We start from the raw sequence: 23,001 nt of genomic DNA, 5'->3' as shown, positions 1-23,001 counted from the left end.
CTGCAGCTGTTTTCCTGTTGATTTGAAGTTTGTATTATGAAATCCTGACAATAATAGAGTGTTAGTTATATTTGATGTACTCTGTGTAAAGTTTGTCTTATTAAACAGTTTGGTGTGAAAATGAAGAAATGGTCTCAGAACAAGTAGTTTGAGCTCTGGTTTCCCATTCAAACTAATTTAACTGTTTTCAGTGGTACATGTGGAGGTTTATCAGAGGAGGTGACTTGGCTGTTCTCCACTCACACAGAACAGGGTTCCTGCAGCTCATTAAAAACTCTGAAATGATCTTCAAGGACCAAAATATTTGAATTTTCTCAAAAACGTGCTGTGGGCATGACGTTTTTAGAGAGTGTGTTTAAAACAATTAATAGCTTGAATTTTAATTTTATTTGGAGGAATAAGTGCCATTATATATCTAAAGATGATTTGGTTAAACCATACATTGAAGGCGGTGGAAACGCAATTGATTTTGATATAATGAATGGTGTTTTGAAACTTAAATGGTTAAAATCCTTCCTAAATAATCCACACTCCATTTGGTTTTTTATACCAAGTAAGGTCTTTAACACACTGGGGGGTATCGACTTTCTCCTAAAGTGTGACTTTGAAATTACTAAGCTACCTGCTAAACTCTCTGAATTCCATAAACAGGTCCTTCTTTATTGGAAAATGTTATTTAAACATAATTTCACTCCACATAATTGCCCAATTTGGAACAATAGATATATACTGATGAACAGAAAATCTATTTTTATTCAAGATTGGTTATCAAAAGGTGTTTGGGCAATTGCCCATTTTGTGGATGAGGAAGGACATGTTCTAGGACATCAAGATTTTTGCCAAAAGTTTAATATCCAATGTTCTAAAAGTAAATTTAATCGGGTTATAAAATCCATTCCATTGTCACTTAAAAACATATTGTAAATGATATAATATATTCTGACATCTCCCCCAAGTTAAGGCAATTATATATAAATGGTATTCGATTTTGTGATGTTAAATGCAACAATAAGTTTCTTAGATCTTCATTAAGGAGTCTTTATTCTCCAAATTTACTTAGACGTAATTACATATTAAAAGATTTCCAAAGGGAAGAAATTGAAAAAATAAGAACTGATTATATCACCTTCCCTATCCCTCCTAAAGGGAAAGAAGTCCAATTTAAAATCTTGAATAAAATTTACCCGGCAAATAGACTCCTTAGTGATAGATTCAAAATAGAAACGGGTAATTGTGTATTTTGTGAAACAGAAGAGGAGGATTTGGACCATCTATTCTTTTTGTGCAATTTTATACAAATATTTTGGTTGGATTTTCATACCTGGCTTTATTCCAGTGGGATTCAAATTACCCCATTTACCTTAAATATGATAATGTTTGGAGTGTTTTTGAAAGAAAAGAAAGCTAATTATGGTGTTAATGTGTTATTAATCTTGTGCAAGCATTTTATACATAAATGTCTCTTTTTTAAGACTAAACCAACACTGGCTCACTGGAAAAACGACTTAAACCTGTTGGTTAAATCTTTGACTTTAGTTAAAAAGAAAAAGGCTGCTTTTTTGTTTCCTTTATGGAAGATTTTGATTTAGTGAGTTAATAATTTGTTAAATTATGTGACCCCATCTTTATATTTTATTTTCACTATATATGAAAGTTGCTAATATGTAAGAAATGTCTATTCTCTGAATCTGTAATATATGGTGCATTTTGTTTGTATGTTTATATTACTAATAAAAAAAAAACCTTGTGAAGCTCGGTCACGTGACCGCGCAGAAACAAATCACAGCAGAGCCGGAAAAGGAGGCGGAGCAAAGTGTGTGTGCAGGAGAGGAGTCGAGCAGAGAGAGCTGCTTTTTCATGAAACGGGAGTAAAGTAGTGAACTTACAGGAACATATACCACTACCAACGTTTGGATCGATGTCTGCATCGATCTGCACACCCTTGTCTCCTGGATCGTAGCTGAGATCAGCGTGAACCACGTGGGTCTCTGCTCCGTCTCTGTGTTTCTTAAGACTTCCAGCTTCATCACGGAGTTTCTCTCGGTTTGTGGGCTCATCTAAAGGTAAGCACCGAGCTAACTTTAATGTGGGTTCCGTTTATGTTGAGTTTAGCTCTGTTCAGAATAATAGATTGCTTGGGATACACTGGAGTTAGACAGACTGTAGAGTTTGTGATTGCTTGCAACAATATGAAATGGCGGTTGCTAGGGGGTAAGAATACATATAGAAAAATAGTCTTGGAGTATGAACAAAAGGATGGGGTGCAGGCAGGGCTCTAGAGTGCGACCAAATTGGTCGCTAATGCGACCAAATTTTTCAATGGTGCGACTAAAAAAAATCTTTGGGCGCACCACAACAACAAAAAAAATCTCTGCAACTCTCCGTGTGGTCAACAACAGACACACGTTATGCCCCTATCGTGGACTAAACCAATCAGAGATAGTCAGGGGCGGGACCTCTCTGATTGGCCGTGGTCCAGTTGAAAGTGCAGGTGGAGAGAGGGAGGTGAGTAGTTTGAATAAAGCGATATCGAATCATTAAATCCTGAATTGACTTTTAAATATAACTGTGTTTTGCCAGATTCTCAGATTAAAGCTCACAAAACTATTTCAACATCCACCAAACATTAAGTGAGAGCAGGTACACGGATTCCACGCAAAGACGTAAACACACACCGACGCATCAGAATCAGCTTTGTCTCTTCGGCCAAAGGAGCTTGCAAAGAAAAGCGTCTGGACTCCTATAAGTTGCTTGAAGACGTCTCACCTCTCATCCGAGAAGCTTCTTCAGTTCTTTGTCTTTCTCGGCTTTCTCACCCTACAGCCCGCAGACGGACTGTCGGAGCTCAGCGATTCTGCTGTGTTGGGTCAGCTCTGTGTTTACGTCTCCAACCAAATTGACTGAGCCAGCAGCAAAAGACGCAGCAAACTAGCTTCACATTTGATAAATGTTATCATGACTGTTTCTGATAAAATGAAGAGTAGACTGATATATTAAATATTCCTTTATTGGGTGAGAAAATCATACCATGTCATAACTGCTTTAAGTCATACAGAATAGATATCAGAGCCTTAAACAGGCTGACTTCTGCTAAATGGGTCAAACTGGGCAAAAAGTATACAAACACATATCATTATAGAATATGATGTAACACTATAGATCAACTTACCTCAGAATATATAAAGCATATAAACAATTACAGCAATGCGATGCAACAAACGCAGCAGTACTACTAATCCACAATATTCAAAGCTTCATATAACTGAAACAAACATGGGCACTTATTTTCAGGTCCATTCTGCTGCTGATACATACTTTAGGTTTCTGAATATTCTAAACATCACACACACACTCCTTTGTGCCTTTTGCTTTCCCACGTGTGGGACTAATAAAGGTTATCTTATCTTATCTTTGCCCTGTCCAGATGTTTTCCATAAAGGACAGTGGCTATACTAAAACCTATAGGTAAATGAATAACACAAACATAAACTAAATTCAATGTTAGTGCCGTCAAAGTCTGGGGTAAAACCCAGATGTGGCCATGTACAGCCAACATATATCAAACACTTCTGAGCTAAATTTTACAACAGACTGATAGATCTTTCCTCTCTATCTATGCAGTGTACTGTACTCTTTACTATTGTAGGGCAATAGACCCATTTAAAAAGTGTAAACCCTCTCAAAGGAATTTACAATTATCTTTACTGTGCCCACATCAGTGATTGGGGAAACCAAAACAATCACATTAAACACTGGAAGAACTACCTCATTCTTTAGGTGCTTCAGGCATGTTTGAGGCCAATCAAAAATCCCTCAATGAAATGTGACGAACCCAAAATCTTACCTATACCTCCTCCCTCACAGAGAGAATTATTATGACCTTGTTTTCTGCTTGATCGTCACCTAAGGATTTACATCCCTGATAAGGAGAAGGAGTTGCACTGTGTGTTCAATGTCTCCCATTACAATGGCCTCACTGTGTTAACATTCCACATGCATGCAAACTGGTGACAGGAGTGCTTTTACTATAGGAAAGTGAGAAAGTGATATTACTTTAACTAATGTGATGTGATTAAATATGTGATTAATACATGAGAAGAAAAATCTGCCTCCACAACACCTACAGGCCAGTGGACACTCTTTCACTGATGAGGATGTACACATCCTGGACAGGGAGGAACGCCGGTTTGCGTGTGGAGTCGAGGAGGCCATTTACATGAGAAGGGAAAGACCATCTCTGAATCGAGGAGGGGGCCTAAGGGGACATCTTTCGCCATCTTACAATGCTGTGATTGCAGCCATTCTCCAACTCTCTGTGAATGGTATTCATAGCTATTGATCACTGGTCTTTGATCAGTGGTCATGAGAATTTACATAATTATGATGAAGGAACTGACCTCCCAGCCCATTGTTCCTTCAGTGGTTCTAGTTACTGTTTATAAGATTGGGGAAACCTGCAGTCAGCTGAGACTGAAGAAGTCACTTGGATGAGTGACGAAGCGTTTCTCCCACTGAAAACGCTACGTCCAGATGAACAGAATCAACTTTTTGAAATTTACTTACCTGGATGATTGAGCATGCATCAAGAAGAATTTAGAATGGATTACCTTGCTGAATCCTTTTAGACAAGGGACTTAGGACTTACTATCTAATCGAGTCCCACATAGATGTTCTCCAGTGCCCATTGTAATGTGGAGAAGCTCACTTGATGATTGTTTTCCAGCAACACTGTTGTATAGCACTTTTAGTTCCAATCATGCAGGCCTGCTTAAAGGAGAACAGATTCTCAAACATAATTCTCAGTGCACTCCTCAAAAAAAAAAAAAAAAAGTAAAGAAAAGAAAAGAAAATACTAACAAATGTAAAGAATTTTAGGACTTGTCAAAGCATACTCTTCTCCTTAAACTGATAAATCAAACCAATACTTATTGACAGGTTCCACTGTATGTAGCCGCCAAATAATTCCCCAAACATTCATTCACCAGCCAGACACATTTCACACAACCCTAATGTCCTATTAGATAATAGGTTTATTCCCATGTAACCAGGTGTATGTCATGGTAAAGTCTCCCTCACACATTTGAATTTGAAGTTATTTATTTAAAAGAGACAGTGCAGTTTGACATAGTCCAAGTACAAAACATGAAACTGATTTGTAGCTATTGCTAATTTTCAACAATTGTCCCTTGTTGGGCTTACAATCAAAATAAATACATTTTACCATAAAACATACATTTTCATGAAGCCAAAATACATCGTAAATACAACTACAATTAATAGAAAATGAATAAAAATAAAATCATTAGTTAAAATGACTACATCTCTGATTTCCCTTTAACCAAACTTTAACCTTCAATGGAAAGGATCTGATGTCTGTAATCAATTTGATTTTGGTTGGATGGATATATATGTGTGTATATACAGTGGGGCAAAAAAGTATTTAGTCAACCACCGATTGTGCAAGTTCCCCCACTTAAAATGATGACAGAGGTCAGTAATTTGCACCAGAGGTACACTTCAACTGTGAGAGACAGAATGTGAAAAAAAAAATCCATGAATTCACATGGTAGGATTTGTAAAGAATTTATTCGTAAATCAGGGTGGAAAATAAGTATTTGGTCACCTCAAACATGGACAATCTCTGGCTCTCACAGACCTGTAACGTCTTCTGTAAGAAGCTTTTCTGTCCCCCACTCGTTACCTGTATGAATGGCACCTGTTTGAACTCATCATCTGTATAAAAGACACCTGTCCACAGCCTCAAACAGTCAGACTCCAAACTCCGCCAAAGAAGACCAAATTCGGCCAAGACCAAAGAGCTTTCGAAGGACACCAGGAAAAGTATTGTAGACCTGCACCAGACTGGGAAGAGTGAATCTACAATAGGCAAGCAGCTTGGTGTGAAAAAATCAACTGTGGGAGCAATCATCAGAAAATGGAAGACATACAAGACCACTGATAATCTCCCACGATCTGGGGCTCCACGCAAGATCTCATCCCGTGGGGTCAAAATGATCATGAGAACGGTGAGCAAAGATCCCAGAACCACACGGGGGGACCTGGTGAATGACCTGCAGAGAGCTGGGACCAAAGTAACAAAGGTCACCATCAGTAACACACTACAACGGCAGGGAATCAAATCCCGCAGTGCCAGACGTGTTCCGCTGCTGAAGCCAGTGCATGTCCAGGCCCGTCTGAAGTTTGCCAGAGAGCACATGGATGATGCAGCAGAGGATTGGGAGAATGTCATGTGGTCAGATGAAACCAAAGTAGAACTTTTTGGTATAAACTCAACTCGTCGTGTTTGGAGGACGAAGAATACTGAGTTGCATCCCAAGAACACCATACCTACTGTGAAGCATGGGGGTGGAAACATCATGCTATGGGGCTGTTTTTCTGCCAGGGGGACAGGACGACTGATCCGTGTTAAGGACAGAATGAATGGGGCCATGTATGGTGAGATTTTGAGCCAAAACCTCCTTCCATCAGTGAGAACTTTGAAGATGGAACGAGGCTGGGTCTTCCAACATGACAATGATCCAAAACACACCGCCCGGGCAACAAAGGAGTGGCTCCGTAAGAAGCATTTAAAAGTCCTGGAGTGGCCTAGCCAGTCTCCAGACCTCAACCCCATAGAAAATCTGTGGCGGGAGTTGAAAGTCCGTGTTGCTCGGCGACAGCCCCAAAACATCACTGCTCTCGAGAAGATCTGCATGGAGGAATGGGCCAAAATACCAGCTACTGTGTGTGCAAACCTGGTAAAGACCTATAGTAAACGTTTGACCTCTGTTATTGCCAACAAAGGTTATGTTACAAAGTATTGAGTTGTATTTTTGTTATTGACCAAATACTTATTTTCCACCCTGATTTACGAATAAATTCTTTACAAATCCTACCATGTGGATTCATGGATTTTTTTTTCACATTCTGTCTCTCACAGTTGAAGTGTACCTCTGGTGCAAATTACTGACCTCTGTCATCATTTTAGGTGGGGGAACTTGCACAATCGGTGGCTGACTAAATACTTTTTTGCCCCACTGTATAGGGAGTGCAGAATTATTAGGCAAGTTGTATTTTTGAGGAATAATTTTATTATTGAACAACAACCATGTTCTCAATGAACCCAAAAAACTCATTAATATCAAAGCTGAATGGTTTTGGAAGTAGTTTTTAAGTTTGTTTTTAGTTTTAGCTATTTTAGGGGGATATCTATGTGTGCAGGTGACTATTACTGTGCATAATTATTAGGCAACTTAACAAAAAACAAATATATACCCATTTCAAATATTTATTTTTACCAGTGAAACCAATATAACATCTCCACATTCACAAATATACATTTCTGACATTCAAAAACAAAACAAAAACAAATCAGCGACCAATATAGCCACCTTTCTTTGCAAGGACACTCAAAAGCCTGCCATCCATGGATTCTGTCAGTGTTTTGATCTGTTCACCATCAACATTGTGTGCAGCAGCAACTACAGCCTCCCAGACACTGTTCAGAGAGGTGTACTGTTTTCCCTCCTTGTAAATCTCACATTTGATGATGGACCACAGGTTCTCAATGGGGTTCAGATCAGGTGAACAAGGAGGCCATGTCATTAGTTTTTCTTCTTTTATACCCTTTCTTGCCAGCCACGCTGTGGAGTACTTGGACGCGTGTGATGGAGCATTGTCCTGCATGGAAATCATGTTTTTCTTGAAGGATGCAGACTTCTTCCTGTACCACTGCTTGAAGAAGGTGTCTTCCAGAAACTGGCAGTAGGACTGGGAGTTGAGCTTGACTCCATCCTCAACCTGAAAAGGCCCACAAGCTCATCTTTGATGATACCAGCCCAAACCAGTACTCCACCTCCACCTTGCTGGCGTCTGAGTCGGACTGGAGCTCTCTGCCCTTTACCAATCCAGCCACGGGCCCATCCATCTGGCCCATCAAGACTCACTCTCATTTCATCAGTCCATAAAACCTTAGAAAAATCAGTCTCGAGATATTTCTTGGCCCAGTCTTGACATTTCAGCTTGTGTGTCTTGTTCAGTGGTGGTCGTCTTTCAGCCTTTCTCACCTTGGCCATGTCTCTGAGTATTGCACACCTTGTGCTTTTGGGCACTCCAGTGATGTTGCAGCTCTGAAATATGGCCAAAGTTTTCCACACGCTTCTTGCGACCCTGTTGACTATTTTGATTGAAACACTTGATTGTTCGATGATCACGCTTCAGAAGCTTTGCAGTTTTGAGACTGCTGCATCCCTCTGCAAGATATCGCACTATTTTTGACTTTTCTGAGCCTGTCAAGTCCTTCTTCTGACCCATTTTGCCAAAGGAAAGGATGTTGCCTAATAATTATGCACACCTGATATAGGGTGTTGATGTCATTAGACCACACCCCTTCTCATTACAGAGATGCACATCACCTAATATGCTTAATTGGTAGTAGGCTTTCGAGCCTATACAGCTTGGAGTAAGACAACATGCATGAAGAGGATGATGTGGACAAAATACTCATTTGCCTAATAATTCTGCACTGTGTGTGTGTGTGTGTGTGTGTGTGTGTGTGTGTGTGTGTGTGTGTGTGTGTGTGTGTATATATATATATATATATATATATATATATATATATATATATATATATATATATATATATATATATATATTTATTAGGGGTGCAACGATACACAAAATTCATGGTTCGGTTCGATACTTTGGTGTCACGGTTCGATATTTTTTCGATACAAAAAAATGTTCATGCATTTTTAATTTGTCATTTATTAAAATTATAAATATATATTTTAACTCAAAAGTACAGTTTTTAAATTTAACCCTAACCCTTGTGCGTGTTTTTTATTTTGACAGCGAATGCGCACCTGCGGACCACTTATGTGCAGCCCTGGTTATTTAGCTTGTCATATCGCAGCCACAGAAATTCTTTTGTCCATGAAACCATAAAGCTGCACTTTCTTTTTGCCTTATAGTCTGATTTGTCATAACTTCTCCGTTTTGTGGTAAGCTTTTCTTTGGCTGTCACTTCTTCACCCTGACCTGTCTTATTTGGCTCAGCAGAACTAAAATATATATCTGTCTGTGAAGGTTCTCAGTCATCCAGGTCATCGTAGTCAAATATAAATCCTGCTGCTTTTACACACGCACTCACATAAGCTCAGCGATTCTCTGCGCGATCAACCTCTCACATGTTTAAGCTGCGGGAGATTTCACTTGTCATGTTTGCATAGTAAGCTAACGATTAATAAGACGATGTCAGAGGAATTGGTGCGCAAATTATCATCACTCACAGATCAGTGCTGTCGCTCTCTATACACAGTTCGCACGATTGCAAAGTGAAAGCAAAAAAACAAGCGCAAATTCAAACGCGATTTCAATATGTCACATATTGACAGTGGCTCACCGATGCCAATGACATAATTACCCAGCTACATTTCCGAAAGAATGCAAAAGCATTGACATATATTTTTCCTTCCTACAATAGCCCGACGGGCAGGGCAGAGATAGATTTTGGTACCCCGACTGAAAAAATCGCTAGCCCCGGGACGTTGGGCTAGCGATATTGCAAGCCCTGTATCTGATTGAGGAATCACTCATCTTTGGAAAAGAGAGTTTATTACAGAGAAATGTCTCTTTCCAAAATAAAAGCTATACTATACGCTTCTTCTGGGCTATATTCTCAGCAGCATATTAAACAGCTGTCTAAATGACTCGGCTAAAGTTAGTAGCATGCTTGCTTGTTTTTTTTCTGCTTCCACTTGTCTTTGCACTAGGATGATGTCGGCGTAAGTGTGCAGTCATATTCGTTGTGTTCCCACTAGTGCTTTCAGGTTAATCTCGTTGAAATGACCTTAACGCCACAACACGGCAAATCTCCGTTAACGAGCTACCGCCGATCGCCCCGTGCATGGGGCTAGACGGCCAACACGTTAACGAGCTAACTGCGCTAACACACTAGTTCCCACCCATGTAATTGAGCATTGCATGGCACATCCAACATACTGTTTTACTTTAGTCCATGACTCGCTTACCTTCAGGGTCATACGTCACATGAAAACCAAAATAATTCCAAACGCCAGATCTGAATGAGGGTGGAGGAGGTCCATGTTACAAGGAGAGCTTAACTTCTGTCTCGCTAGCTTGCCCTGCGCTCTTCCTTCTGACGATGCTGTCTGTGTTGAGCGCTCAGTGAATCTGCGTTCGACTACTCCGCCTAGGCTGCACTGTTGACCCTAGGCGGAATAGTCGAACGCAGATTCACTGAGCGCTCAACACAGACAGCATCGTCAGAAGGAAAGTTGATAAAATAAATTACAAATTTTTTTATTGTTCGATACATATGCGTACTGAACCGAAAGCACTGTATCGAACGGTTCAATATCGATACAATATCGATCGATACGAATATCGTTGCACCCCTTTTATATATATATATATATATATATATATATATATATATATATATCGCTGTCAAAATAAAATATATACACATATATACAGCTGAGTAACAGGAGGAGAAGAGTCTGGTGGTGCAGCAGAGGAATAATTTCAGCCATTTGGACTCAGCTCAGCCACTACAGAGGAAACAATGACTTCAACACAAAAGGTGAGAAAAACATCACAGTTACACTGTTATTCAAACTGTGTGTACAGCCGGTCGGTTTTTCAAAACCCGTTAACAGCAGCTTTGTCTTTTCCATCCTGGGCTCCTCCATATATACAGAATCTACATTCAGAACCAAAAACCAGAGAAGTTAAAAGAAAATAAAAAGATCATATTTTCTCTAAACACATTGAAACAACATTATCATCAGTTGAACCTTTTTCTGAAGTAAAAGAGTTTCTCTACTCGTCAATATTTCTTCAATAATTTCATTTTCATTACAACTCTCATTGTAGCACATCATTGTAATGTGATACTGTCACCAGAAGGTGGTGGAAACACACCAACAATGTGTTTGTTCTCACTTTAAATTCCACCAATGGAGGGAGTTTCAGTTTGTTCCACGACTGCATTTCACTCACGGCCTCTGTTTGTATCTCTGTCACTGCAGGACCAACATGGAGCGAGAAGTCAGCGCTCTCAGGAGGCCGACAAACCTCACAGAAGAAAAGGAGAGAAAACCTACAGCTGTGATGAGTGTGGGAAGGATTTTACCCGGGCTGAACACTTAAAACGACACCAAATCATCCACAGTGCAGTTAAACCTTACAGCTGTGAGTTGTGTGGAAAGTGTTTTACCCAGGCTGGAAACTTAAAAACACACCAACTCATCCACAGTGGATTTAAAGCGTACAACTGTGACCTGTGTGGAAAGTCTTTTACCCTGGCTCAAAGCCTAAAAAAACACCAAGTCATCCACAGTGGAGTTAGACCTTACAGCTGTGAGTTGTGTGGAAAGTCTTTTACCCAGGCTGGACACTTAAAAACTCACCAACTCATCCACAGTGGAGTTAAAGCATACAGCTGTGACCTGTGTGGAAAGTCTTTTACCCAGGCTGGAAACTTAAAAACACACCAACTCATCCACAGTGGATTTAAAGCGTACAACTGTGACCTGTGTGGAAAATCTTTTACCCTGGCTCAAAGCCTAAAAACACACCAACTCATCCACAGTGGATTTAAACCGTACAGCTGTGACTTGTGTGGAAAGTCTTTTACCCTGGCTGGACACTTAAAAACTCACCAACTCATCCACAGTGGATTTAAAGCGTACAACTGTGACCTGTGTGGAAAGTCTTTTACCCTGGCTCAAAGCCTAAAAAAACACCAAGTCATCCACAGTGGAGTTAAAGCTTACAGCTGTTACTTGTGTGGAAAATCTTTTACCCAGGCTGGAGACTTAAAAACTCACCAACTCATCCACAGTGGATTTAAAGCGTACAACTGTGACCTGTGTGGAAAGTCTTTTACCCTGGCTGGACACTTAAAAACTCACCAACTCATCCACAGTGGATTTAAAGCGTACAACTGTGACCTGTGTGGAAAGTCTTTTACCCTGGCTCAAAGCCTAAAAAAACACCAAGTCATCCACAGTGGAGTTAAAGCTTACAGTTGTGACTTGTGTGGAAAGTCTTTTACCCAGGCTGGACACTTAAAAAGTCATCAAGTCATCCACAGTGGAGTTAAGCCTTACAGTTGTGACTTGTGTGGGAAGTCTTTTACCCAGGCTGGAGACTTAAAAACTCACCAAATCATCCACAGTGGAGTTAAAGCGTACAGTTGTGACTTGTGTGGAAAGTCTTTTACCCTGGCTCGAAGCCTAAAAACACACCAAGTCATCCATAGTGGAGTTAAACCTTACAGCTGTGAGTCTTGTGGAAAGTCTTTTACCCTGGCGCAAACCTTAAAAAGACACCAAGTCATCCACATTGGAGTTAAACCTTACAGCTGTGACTTGTGTGGAAAGTCTTTTGCCCAGGCTGCACACTTAAAAAAACACCAACTCATCCACAGTGGAGTTAAAGCACACAACTGTGAGTTGTGTGGTAAGGCTTTTGCTCTAAATAGCGACTTACAGAGGCATCTAGTTACCCACTCTGGAATTAAGGCGTACAGCTGCGACTTTTGTGGAAAATGTTTCAGCGACATACGGTACCGAAATATTCACGTACGGATTCACACTGGAAATGATGTTTACTGCTGTGATCAGTGTGGGAAACTGTTTGCAACAGGTGCAAAGTTACGACGACATATGATTAGCCACACTGAGGAGAGACCATATAAATGTGACCTGTGTGAGAAGACTTTTAAAGCTCCACTTCAGCTGAATAAACACCAACAGATCCACACAAGAAAGTAACTCTACAAGTGCAGTTACTGTGAGGTATGTATTTAGTTTTTTTGTCTTGTAATTTTAACCTGATTGTTTGAAACAAGTCTGATCAGTAAACTTATGGAGTTATACTGAATGAACTGTTTGGAAAAATGAAGAATAATTTTCACTCAGTAAGCTGAGTGTTGTAATGTAAACAGTAAAATGTAATTGGACGTTGGCAGAGATGCTTTTTATTTCAGGCAACGTTCAGGATAAAAATGTTGAAGGAATTCCCCAACTTACAATGTCTTTGTTTAGATGTGGAGCAAAGCACATGAATCCATTTCTCAACCCTGTCGTCACTGTGGTGGTGGGAAAGAGTTTCTCTGTGATCTTTGTGGAAAAACTTCCAATCATCAACGGGACCAAAAACCACATCAACGTAGCCACACTGGAGACAAAATGAACTACTGCAAAGAATGTGGGAGAGGCTTCCACACACCAAGTACATTAAAATACATGAACTCTTCCACAGTGGGGTCAAAAAGCACATCTGTGACCAGTGTGGGTCATCCTTCACCACTGGAAATGAGCTCAATGAAAAAGCATAAGGGAATCCACACTGGAGAGACACCATACAAGTGCAGACACTGTGACAAAAGCTGGTCACAATCAGGTCATCGTAACAAACATGAACGTACACACATGGAAGTGAACTTCAGCTGTGACCAGTGTGACAAAAGCTTCAGGAATCTCAGTTCATACTCCGAACACAAACAATCCCACACTGTAAATAAACTGTTTCACTGTTACCAATGTGCAAAAGCCTTCACTTCATTATCTGCTCTGTGCAAACATCAGCCTGATCATGCAGGACTGAAATCACTGGATGTTAATAGGAAAATTGTGCTTAGTAGTCAGTATAATCTTTCAATGATACAAGTTTGCATATGGTAGAATGCTGCATGTAATCATTTGTGTGTAGAAGTATATAGTTGGTGGCATATTGAAAGAATGTCTCATCCTAGGAGGTCTGTAACATTCTAGGGTGTTCACCAGTGTTGGTCAAGTTACTTGAAAAAAGTAATCAGTAACTAATTACTGATTACTTCCCCCCAAAAAGTAATCCCGTTACTTTACTGATTACTTATTTTCAAAAGTAATTAATTACTTAGTTACTTTTTAAAAACACGATTTACAACCTGAAGAGGTGATGAAGCGATAGATCTTTCAGCCCAATTCTACTTTTTCTACATAATCCATCATACAAAATGTAATCAAATGGAAAAGTCTCATTTTTTTTAACTTGTTTTATCATTTTTAATCTTTTAACTTTATGCATCAAGCAAAAATTTAATTATATGCAACATTCTCTGACTGGAATAAATTAGTTTCACATTTAAACCTATTTTCTACACATTCCAGCACATAAAATAAAATATTTTTTGTGTTTACACTCACTCTTTCAAATAGATGCAAGTAAAAAACAGCAGAAAATAAATAAAGTCAAAGACTCAGCGGTCCTGTTGCTCTATTTTCACCTGTAAAGCAGGACTGAGGTAGGCGGAGGTTTACCCTGATGCAGGTGTGCCGCGGTCAGTTGAAGAATCCACGAGTTACTCTGTGAATTTCCCATTACGTCTTGGTGCTTGCTTGGAACTTTAGGGGTTTTTTTCGCTGTAAAAAGAAGTTTTCTTCCCACGCACGATGGACGCTAATGTTTTTGTCCCTTTTTATGGAATCAAACTCAAAGTAAGGTCAGTACTTCCACGCACGAAAAAAGTAATCAGATTACAGTAACGCGTTACAAGTAACGCGTTACTGCCCATCTCTGGTGTTCACCCCCACATCCTAGGAGCATGAGAGAGGTCGTACCTTCTCTTATTGTTTTACGGTAGGATTAACGTTGCTACAGTATGTCAGTTTTAGTTTAAGTGCTTTTTTACATATAGATGAACTGTTGGATTTTCCAGACCAGCAGGTTAAGGGAAGTCGTTTATGGGGCCACACTCTGACCCCACACACACACACACACACACACACACACACACACACACACCTCCACATTCCAATGTAAGGAACAAACGCTCCCTGAAGTATAAATAAAGACCAGGGCAGTTTCTCAGTGCGAGCCTCAGTGCTGGAGGCTGCCCTTGCTAGCAAGAAGTTCTGTGTGTTTTTCTTCTCTGAGTCTTTACTGAAGAAGTGTTTTAGAGTATATTTCTTAACACTGGATCACAATGAATCTGAAGAGAGAGAAAGATCCTCTTCTGGTTTCAGGGTCAGACTTAAAAACCTTGAGATCAGGCTCCACAGAGTTCAGATGGAATCTCCTGTAAAGAGTGTCAGCTGATGCCAAACTTGGATCTGATGAGGTAGCTCTGATTTCTGGAGCTGCAGTGAATAATCCTGAATGTTACATTTAGGAAGCGGCATGTATAGATATGTATATCAAGTTTATTATTTTTCCTTTTAGGGATTTTAATTCTTCCTTCATATTTAATCTTTTGCTGAGGTAAAATCTAATCTTAAATCATTTTCTCCCAAAACTGCAAATATTTTCACAGCAGTTGCTCTTAAATCCTCCAAAATGAACTAAATCTGTCCACCAGCTTTGAAACAACACCTGCTGTGACTTTATGTCCAGAAAAAAGAAACTCAAGCTAAACTGGTTTTGGGCTGTACTTTCATATAATGCCAGTTTGTACCAGAACATGAAGCAGTGAGTCAGTGTAACATTTATTTAATTAGGCAAAGACCACATTCATATTCACAGTGGCAGCAAAGAAATGTTGAAAGTTAAAAACAGCAGCACACATCAGGGCCATTTTAAAGATCACAGGTGACTACTTTTACTTAATTCAAATTCCTTCACATTTTTTCCTCCTTTCACTTTAGTGTATTTACTGTATCCTTGAAGTCCACATGTTGTTTTTTAATGAATTCATTTTGATCCACATGTTCTGCAGCTGTTTTCCTGTTGATTTGAAGTTTGTATTATGAAATCCTGATAATGTTAAAGCGTTAGTTATATTTGATGAACTCTGTAACGTTTGTCTTATTAAACAGTGTAACTGCTCCTGAAGGTTTTTCATGTTCGAAGTAGAATGAAGGGCCATGCTCCAACTTATGTTCAGCCAGTATTTTAATCTTCTTTTCACCAGCAAACACCGTGAAAAACTGGTGAAATGATCAATGAAAAACACGGATATTACATCAGGAGAACAAAAATTCAAATAAAACATGCACACAAAGTAAATGCACCAACATACCGTGTGCGCCTTTCTACTGAACATTCATGAGCAATTGTAGTCAATATCTTCAATATTTCCACCTTTTACACAAGCCAGCATTCTCTTTCTGGCTCGAGCATGCGCACCACAAAGCGTCACACTCAGGCCCACCAGTAGGTGGCGACAACACAACATGAATCCAGATTAAACACCAAATTTTGAACATTGCAATCACATAATAATTACATTTCAATGCGACAGCTACAAACAGTTTGGTGTGAAAAATGAAGAAATGGTCTCAGAACAAGTAGTTTGAGCCCTGATTTCTGATTCAAACTAATTTAACTGTTTTCAGTGGTACATGTGGAGGTTTATCACAGGAGGAGACACACCGACACATATTTCCTTTCAATTTGGTTTTCTACTTGTTTTCTATCTTTTTAGTTAATTAACTGATTTTAATTCTCAGATTTTGCCACCTAATTCATTATTTCCAAAGATATGCACGTGGCACAGTAACAGTATCTTTAGCAGTAGCTTGGGACCTGACGGTAAATGTTTACTTTGTCTCTCTGAGATTTACTGATAGAAAACTTTGCAGAGAGAACAACACAGTATGAACAGTCTTCTCACAGGTACTGATAAAGAAACAAATATAGAGTTTCTCTTAATTTTGCTTCAGTTTGTTTTCTTTAATCTTGAGCTTCACATGTTAAGTTTACAGATGGTGAGCTTATGTTGCCAGAATGTAATGTTCCTACAAAAATACAGGCTAAGTGTGTACCCGTGTTAGTGATTTAACTGAGGCAGCTCAACAAAGCCAGTTCTTCTTTGTATTAATTGACTTGACAAAACCAACAAACCCAGGTGAGAGATAAAGGGTATCACAACAGTGGTTATCTGTTTTCTCTTATTTTGATCTAATACAGGGGACATTAAAGTCACTTTAGCAAAATGTATTTTAATAGTTGAACGTTATTGGCAATAGCTGTTACGGCCCTGGCCGTCTAGAGTTTTTTTTCTGTGCTATGTCTTTAAGTATCTACAGGTCCTTCCTGATAGGAGAGCTGGCGGTGGGTTATTGGTCCCCTCATCATGTGGCTGTTTTTAAAACATCCCTCACCAGCAGTTGTTGGCGACAGCAGGTGACAGCAGCAGCAGACCCATCCTTGGCCTCCAAACTTTGTGACATTCGTGTGTGTGATCCTTAAGACCTACAGAGCTTTGGACATAGTATGTAGACACATTTTCACTTGTAAATAGTAAACTGTAAATAAGCACTGAAGCAGAAGAGGAGAGCTGCCTTAATATTCTCCTGTTTATTTCAGTTAGGGAGTTAAGTGTAGCATGTGTCCTTTGTTTGGTTTATGTTTCACATAGGGTTTAGACAGCACCTCCTTTCCTGACTTAGCTTGTTTTGTTGTTGCTTTTTTTGGGGGGGGGGGGGGGGGCGTGTTATTTCGGGCTTTGTTCATCCCAGAGTAAAGTTTTTCAGTGTAGACACAAATGAACCACCGCTCACTTCAAAGATTGGCTTCTGACTATGGTTTTTGGAACCAGGGTGGGGTCACTTCCTTTCCAACCCTTATGTTATGTTTCTGTACCCCTAGACTGGGGCGTAACAATAACCTACAAATATGACTGATTGGTTCTCTTATTTGAGCCCTGTGAGCTGAAAGTCACCATATTTTCATCAATCAACAAAATGCAGTGAATGAACAAAAGATAAATCAATAAGTGGTGTAAACACCTTTTGCCTTCAAAACAGCATCAATTCTTCTAGGTGCACTTGCACACAGTTTTTGAAGGTAGGTTGTTCCTACCAGCTTCCTCACATCCTTCTCTCTCTTCATGTAAACCCAGACACACTCGATGATGTTCAGGGTTCTGTGGTGGGCTGTACTATCACTTCCAGTACTTCTTGTTCTTCTCTACACTGAAGATAGTTCTTAATGACTGACTGTATGCTTGGGGTCATTCTCCTGCTGCAGGATAATTCAAATTCACTGAATCATCATTTGAATAGAGACAAATACATTCTTACTGCTCAGTTGCAGCTGCGGGTGACACGGGAAATTTTTACCTGCAGAAAAAATTGTTGCTGCAAGAAGAACAGAGTGTAATCAGTGTTTATTAGTGGTGTCCTTTGGTGTACTGCAGTGCTTAGGATGACGTTTTACTTCAGTGCAGTTCAGTGATGGATGGAGGGAATTTTATTGTAGTCACAGAGATCCATAACAGGGAGCAGGAAAAGAGTTCCACTGGATCACAATAATAAAGTCTAAGAGAACAAGATGTATTTAATTTTATCCAATCCAAACCATCTTTATTTATAAAGCACTTTAAAATACCCAGCACAGGACCAAAGTGCTATACAGTAAATCAGAATCAGAAAGGGTTTTATTGCCAAATGTTGAGCAGGTTTACAACATTAGGAAATTGCTGCGGTGCTTAGTGCAAACATACTGTCATAAATAACGCTTAAATAGACATGAGAAAAAAAACAAGAATAAGAATTAAAAGTGCTAAGTAGATAGATATATACACGAGTGCAGGTGGTGATCAGTGCCAAACATGGAATGATGCAGTGAACACAGCGTAGGGTCATGTGTTAGTGGCGGGGACAGTCATGTGGTTATTGTTCATGTGTCCAACAGCAGAGGGGAAGAAACTGTTCTTATGGCGAGAGGTTCTGGTGCGAATGGACCGGAGCCTCCTGCCTGAGGGGAGCAGGTCAAACAGACTGTGTCCAGGGTGAGAAGGGTCAGCTGTGATCCGAGCTGCACGCCGCAATGTCCTGGAGGTGTACAGGTCCTGCAGAGATGGGAGTCTGCAGCCAATTACCTTCTCAGCAGAGCGCACAACACGCTGCAGTCTCTGTTTGTCCCTGATAGTGGCTCCAGCGTACCACACGGTGATGGAGGAGGTGAGGATGGACTCGATGATTGCAGTGTAGAATTGCATCATCGTCCGTGTTGGCAGGTTGAATTTCTTCAGCTGCCTCAGGAAGTACATCCTCTGCTGGGCTTTCTTAATGACGGAGGTGATGGTGGGCTCCCACTTCAGGTCCTGGGTGATGGTGGTACCTAGGAAGCGGAATGAGTCCACAGAGGTGATGAGGGTGTCAGTCAGGATGATGGGGGGGAGTGGGGCTGTGTGCTCCACTGTCTTCTGGGCATTCAGCACCAGGTTGTTGTGGCTGCACCAGGACACCAGACGTTCAACCTCCATCCTGTAGGCAGACTCATCCCCGTCCGAGATGAGTCCAATAGCGGTGGTGTCATCTGCAAACTTGATTAGCTTGACAGACTGGTGGGTGGAGGTGCAGCAGTTGGTGTATAGGGAGAAGAGCAGAGGAGAAAGAACACAGCCCTGAGGGGAGCTGGTGCTGATGGTCCGGGAGTCCGAGACATTCTTTCCCAGCCTCACATGCTGCTTCCTGTCCGTCAGGAAGTCAGTGATCCACCGGCAGATGGGATCAGGCACATTCATCTGGGAAAGCTTGCCTTGGAGATGGTCTGGAAGGATGGTGTTGAAGGCAGAACTGAAGTCCACAAACAGGATCCTGGCGTAGGTTCCTGGGGAGTCCAGATGCTCCAGGATGAAGTGTAGGGCCATGTTGATGGCGTCATCTACAGACCTGTTGGCTCTGTATGCAAACTGCAGGGGGTCCAGGAGGGGGGCCGTGAGGGTCTTGAGATAGGAGAGAACCGGGCGCTCTAATGACTTCATGACCACAGATGTCAGAGCCACGGGTCTGTAGTCATTTAGTCCAGTGATCCTAGGTTTCTTGGGCACAGGGATTATGGTAGAGGACTGAAGCAGGCAGGCACATGACATGCCTGCAGTGAGGAGTTGAAAATGCCAGAAAACACTGGGGCCAGCTCGTTTACACAGTGTCTGAGGGTGGCAGGAGACACACCGTCTGGGCCGGGAGCTTTTCGAGCATTCAGACTCTTAAACTGCTTCCTCACATCTGCTTCATGAATATGAAGAGTTGTGGTGGGAGGAGGTGGTGTGAAATCCTCCTTTGTGTGGGGTGAGGAGGGGGGTGTTGTAGGTGAAGTGTTTGATGGTGGTGATGGGGGAGAGGTGGGGGAATGTGTCCAAAGTGTCTCTATTGTTGGGGCCGTTGGAGGCGTGAAAGCTGCCTGATGGCTCGTCAAAACGGCAGTAAAAGTCGTTAAGGGTGTTGGCAAATAGGTTAAGAACGATAGAATAAAACAAAACAGTAAAAAAATAAAACACATAATACATCAAAATTAAAACAGCATAGAATAAAAAAAACACAGAAGAGGTCTGTCTTATCTCAAAAGGCATGTTGTTCCACAGTTTTGGAGCTGCTACAGAAAAAGCGTTTACGCTCAGTCCCGGGTACATTCAGGAACAGCTGATCAGCTGACCTGAGAAAGGCGGGTATATACGGCTGTAGCAGCTCAGAGAAATAAGATTGGACTAGGCCATGGAGGGCTTTAAAAGCAAATAAAATAATTTAAAAGGAATCCTAAAAAGAAATGGGCAGCAGGTGAAGTGAAGCTAAAATAGGGGAAATGTGCTCAAACTTTCAAGCTGCAGGATATTGGACGCTCTGTAGATGTTTGAAGCACTGACCCCTATATAAAGTGCATTACAGTAATCCAACCGAGTGCTAACAAAGGCGTTGATTACTGTGTCAACGTGCCTTTGTGAAAGAATTGGCTTTATTTTAGCTCGCTGCCTGAGCTGAAAGAAGCTTGATTTTACCACTGCTTTGATCTAATTGTCAAGTTTCAGATCACAGGCCACTTTGACCAGCAGGTTTGTGACAGTTGGCTTAACATACTGGGCCAAGGTATCTAAATATACATTTGGTGTCTCAGTGGGGCTGCCAAAAACCATCACCTCAGTCTTTTTGTCACTGAATTTCAAAAGGTTAAGAGACATCAAAGCCTTAATGTCATCAAGACACTAAAGTAATGGCTATGAAATAATTGCCTTTTTTCTGTAGAGTGAAATGCAATGCTGTGTTTTTCTCAGTATAGATCCAAGAGAGAGCAGATACAAAGAAAAGAGGAGGGGGCCTAGAACTGAGCTCTTTGGGACACCACACAAGAGAGGAGTGGAGGACGAAACATGGTCAGAGGCTGTGTCCCAATTCAGGGTCTGCACGCTTGAAGTACGCGCACTACGCGCACTACGCGCACTACACGCTCTACGCGCACTACGTGTACTACGTACGACGCGTACTATAAGTACGAGAATATATATATATATATTGAATATTACTTAAACTCTCTTAAATTAACTTCCAATAAAAAAAGGTTTATCATTGATTGAAATTCATTCAGAAATGTTTAACGAATGAGCTGTCACAACTTTCAAGTACAAAGTTGTTATGAAGTCTGTCACATCCCCCCCCTTTTTTTTTCTTTTTTCTTTTTTTATCCTTTATTTATTTATCCTTCTTATTTCATTGTACTGTATATTGTTACTCTTATTTGCCTTGTATGTCTACTGTACAAACCAGAGGTGTGGACTCGAGTCACATGACTTGGACTCGAGTCAGACTCGAGTCATTAATTTTATGACTTTAGACTTGACTTGAAAAAATGTTGTAAGACTTGTGACTTGACTTGGACTTTTACACCAATGACTTGGGACTTGAATTGGACTTGAACCGGTTTACTTGAAAAGACTTGATATTTTACCCCAAATATAAAATTTAACATGCATATTATATAGAGATTGAAAATGTGACGTCATTCACTGGTAGAACCGCAAAGGATTCTGGGAACTCGTGGCAAGCGGTACTAGCGCACGCAGGCTTTCAATTAAAATCAGTCACACAGCGATAAAAAGAAACACAAAAATGTCAAGAAGCTGTTGTATTATTAACTGCAATAGCCGGTCGCATGACAGCCACGGGAAGCCGACGGGTAAAGAGATCGGTTGTTATCGGATTGCGTCGTTGAAGAGAAATTGTTCGAGCCATGTTTCCGAAGTAACAAAGACGCGACGGATGGTCTGGATTGCAGCCATTCAAAGACCAAATATAACGTCCCAGAACTCTCCAGCTCACAGGTTAGTCTGCTCCAAGCATTTACACGAAGGTCAGTGTTTTTTAGTACTTAATACGTCATTTTCATAACATAATTAGTGATATAGGTTACAAGCAAGTCTGGCGCTGAACAGAAATTGTCGCGCTATGCTCCTTTGTTTATTGTGCATAAATAGTGAATTGTCCTGACACAATATTGCGTTTCGCTTCTGTTATTATGGTACATTGACAAAAACATATACTTTTATTCACAGGATAAAACAGGTTTTTTGTATCACTAATTGCCCAGTACGATTATGTATTTATGACGACGATTTGTGAGACTGGTAAACTTATGATACGTACGATGGTCTTTCGTTCTACACGGTGCATTTCAAGGTCCTGCACCCATCCGGCGGTAAACTGTACCTGGGCTTGTTGCAGTGACCGGAAGTTACTAAACTTCATGAGTGTATGCACTCACTCCAAGAACCGTATGATTATAAATATGCATATAAATATGCTAAGATGAGATAGCTGACTTCATCTAACTAGCAAATGTTGTCCAGGCTACGTTGGTGATGCAGTTTTTTTTAATGTGTATGATATTTTTGTCATGCGATTTTAAAGCTGGTCCTACAACCGCATCCAAGAATAACATGCAGCTTATCTCAGAACTGTCGGTGACAATTATTCTTGGAGCTAGGTTTAATTGAGCTGCATTTTAAAGAGGTGCAATTTCACAATTTGTGTATATTTTCTAAGTTCACTATTTTGTCATGTGTTGAGAAAAACACAGATTTTAAAATTACATGGTCTAATATTTACATTTAGCATAACTGCAACATTATTTTTTCTTTTTTTTTTTTTAAAGACTCGAAAGGACTTGAAATTCAAAGTTTCAGACTTGTGACTTGACTCGGACTTTTACACCAGTGACTTGAGACTCGACTCTGACTTGCCTGACATTACTTGAGACTTGACTTGAGACTTG

At 40.5% G+C, this 23,001-nt stretch overlaps 2 protein-coding genes across 2 annotated transcripts in view; both read left to right on the top strand.

The window, feature by feature from the left end:
- The window catches only part of LOC146712974 (butyrophilin-like protein 2), a 285,791-nt gene that overhangs the window by 114,683 nt on the left and 148,107 nt on the right, over window positions 1–23,001 (top strand). The gene's annotated exons all lie outside the window — the stretch shown is intronic.
- LOC146712980 (uncharacterized) lies at window positions 1,822–16,013 on the top strand. Its single transcript, XM_085446076.1, has 4 exons — window positions 1,822–2,063; window positions 10,501–10,606; window positions 11,055–12,827; window positions 13,077–16,013. Exons 2-3 carry the CDS (start codon window positions 10,589–10,591, stop codon window positions 12,801–12,803), a joined length of 1,767 nt encoding a protein of 588 aa, XP_085302202.1. The 5' UTR covers window positions 1,822–2,063; window positions 10,501–10,588; the 3' UTR covers window positions 12,804–12,827; window positions 13,077–16,013.

The sequence above is a fragment of the Copadichromis virginalis genome, linkage group LG3 (genome assembly GCF_057382275.1).
Source record: "Copadichromis virginalis isolate Kocher_CV1m ecotype Utaka linkage group LG3, C_Virginalis_male_GT1.1, whole genome shotgun sequence".
Taxonomy (NCBI): Eukaryota; Metazoa; Chordata; class Actinopteri; order Cichliformes; family Cichlidae; genus Copadichromis; species Copadichromis virginalis.
Note: the sequence above shows the minus strand (reverse complement) of the source record. Positions and strands in the feature narration are given on the sequence as shown.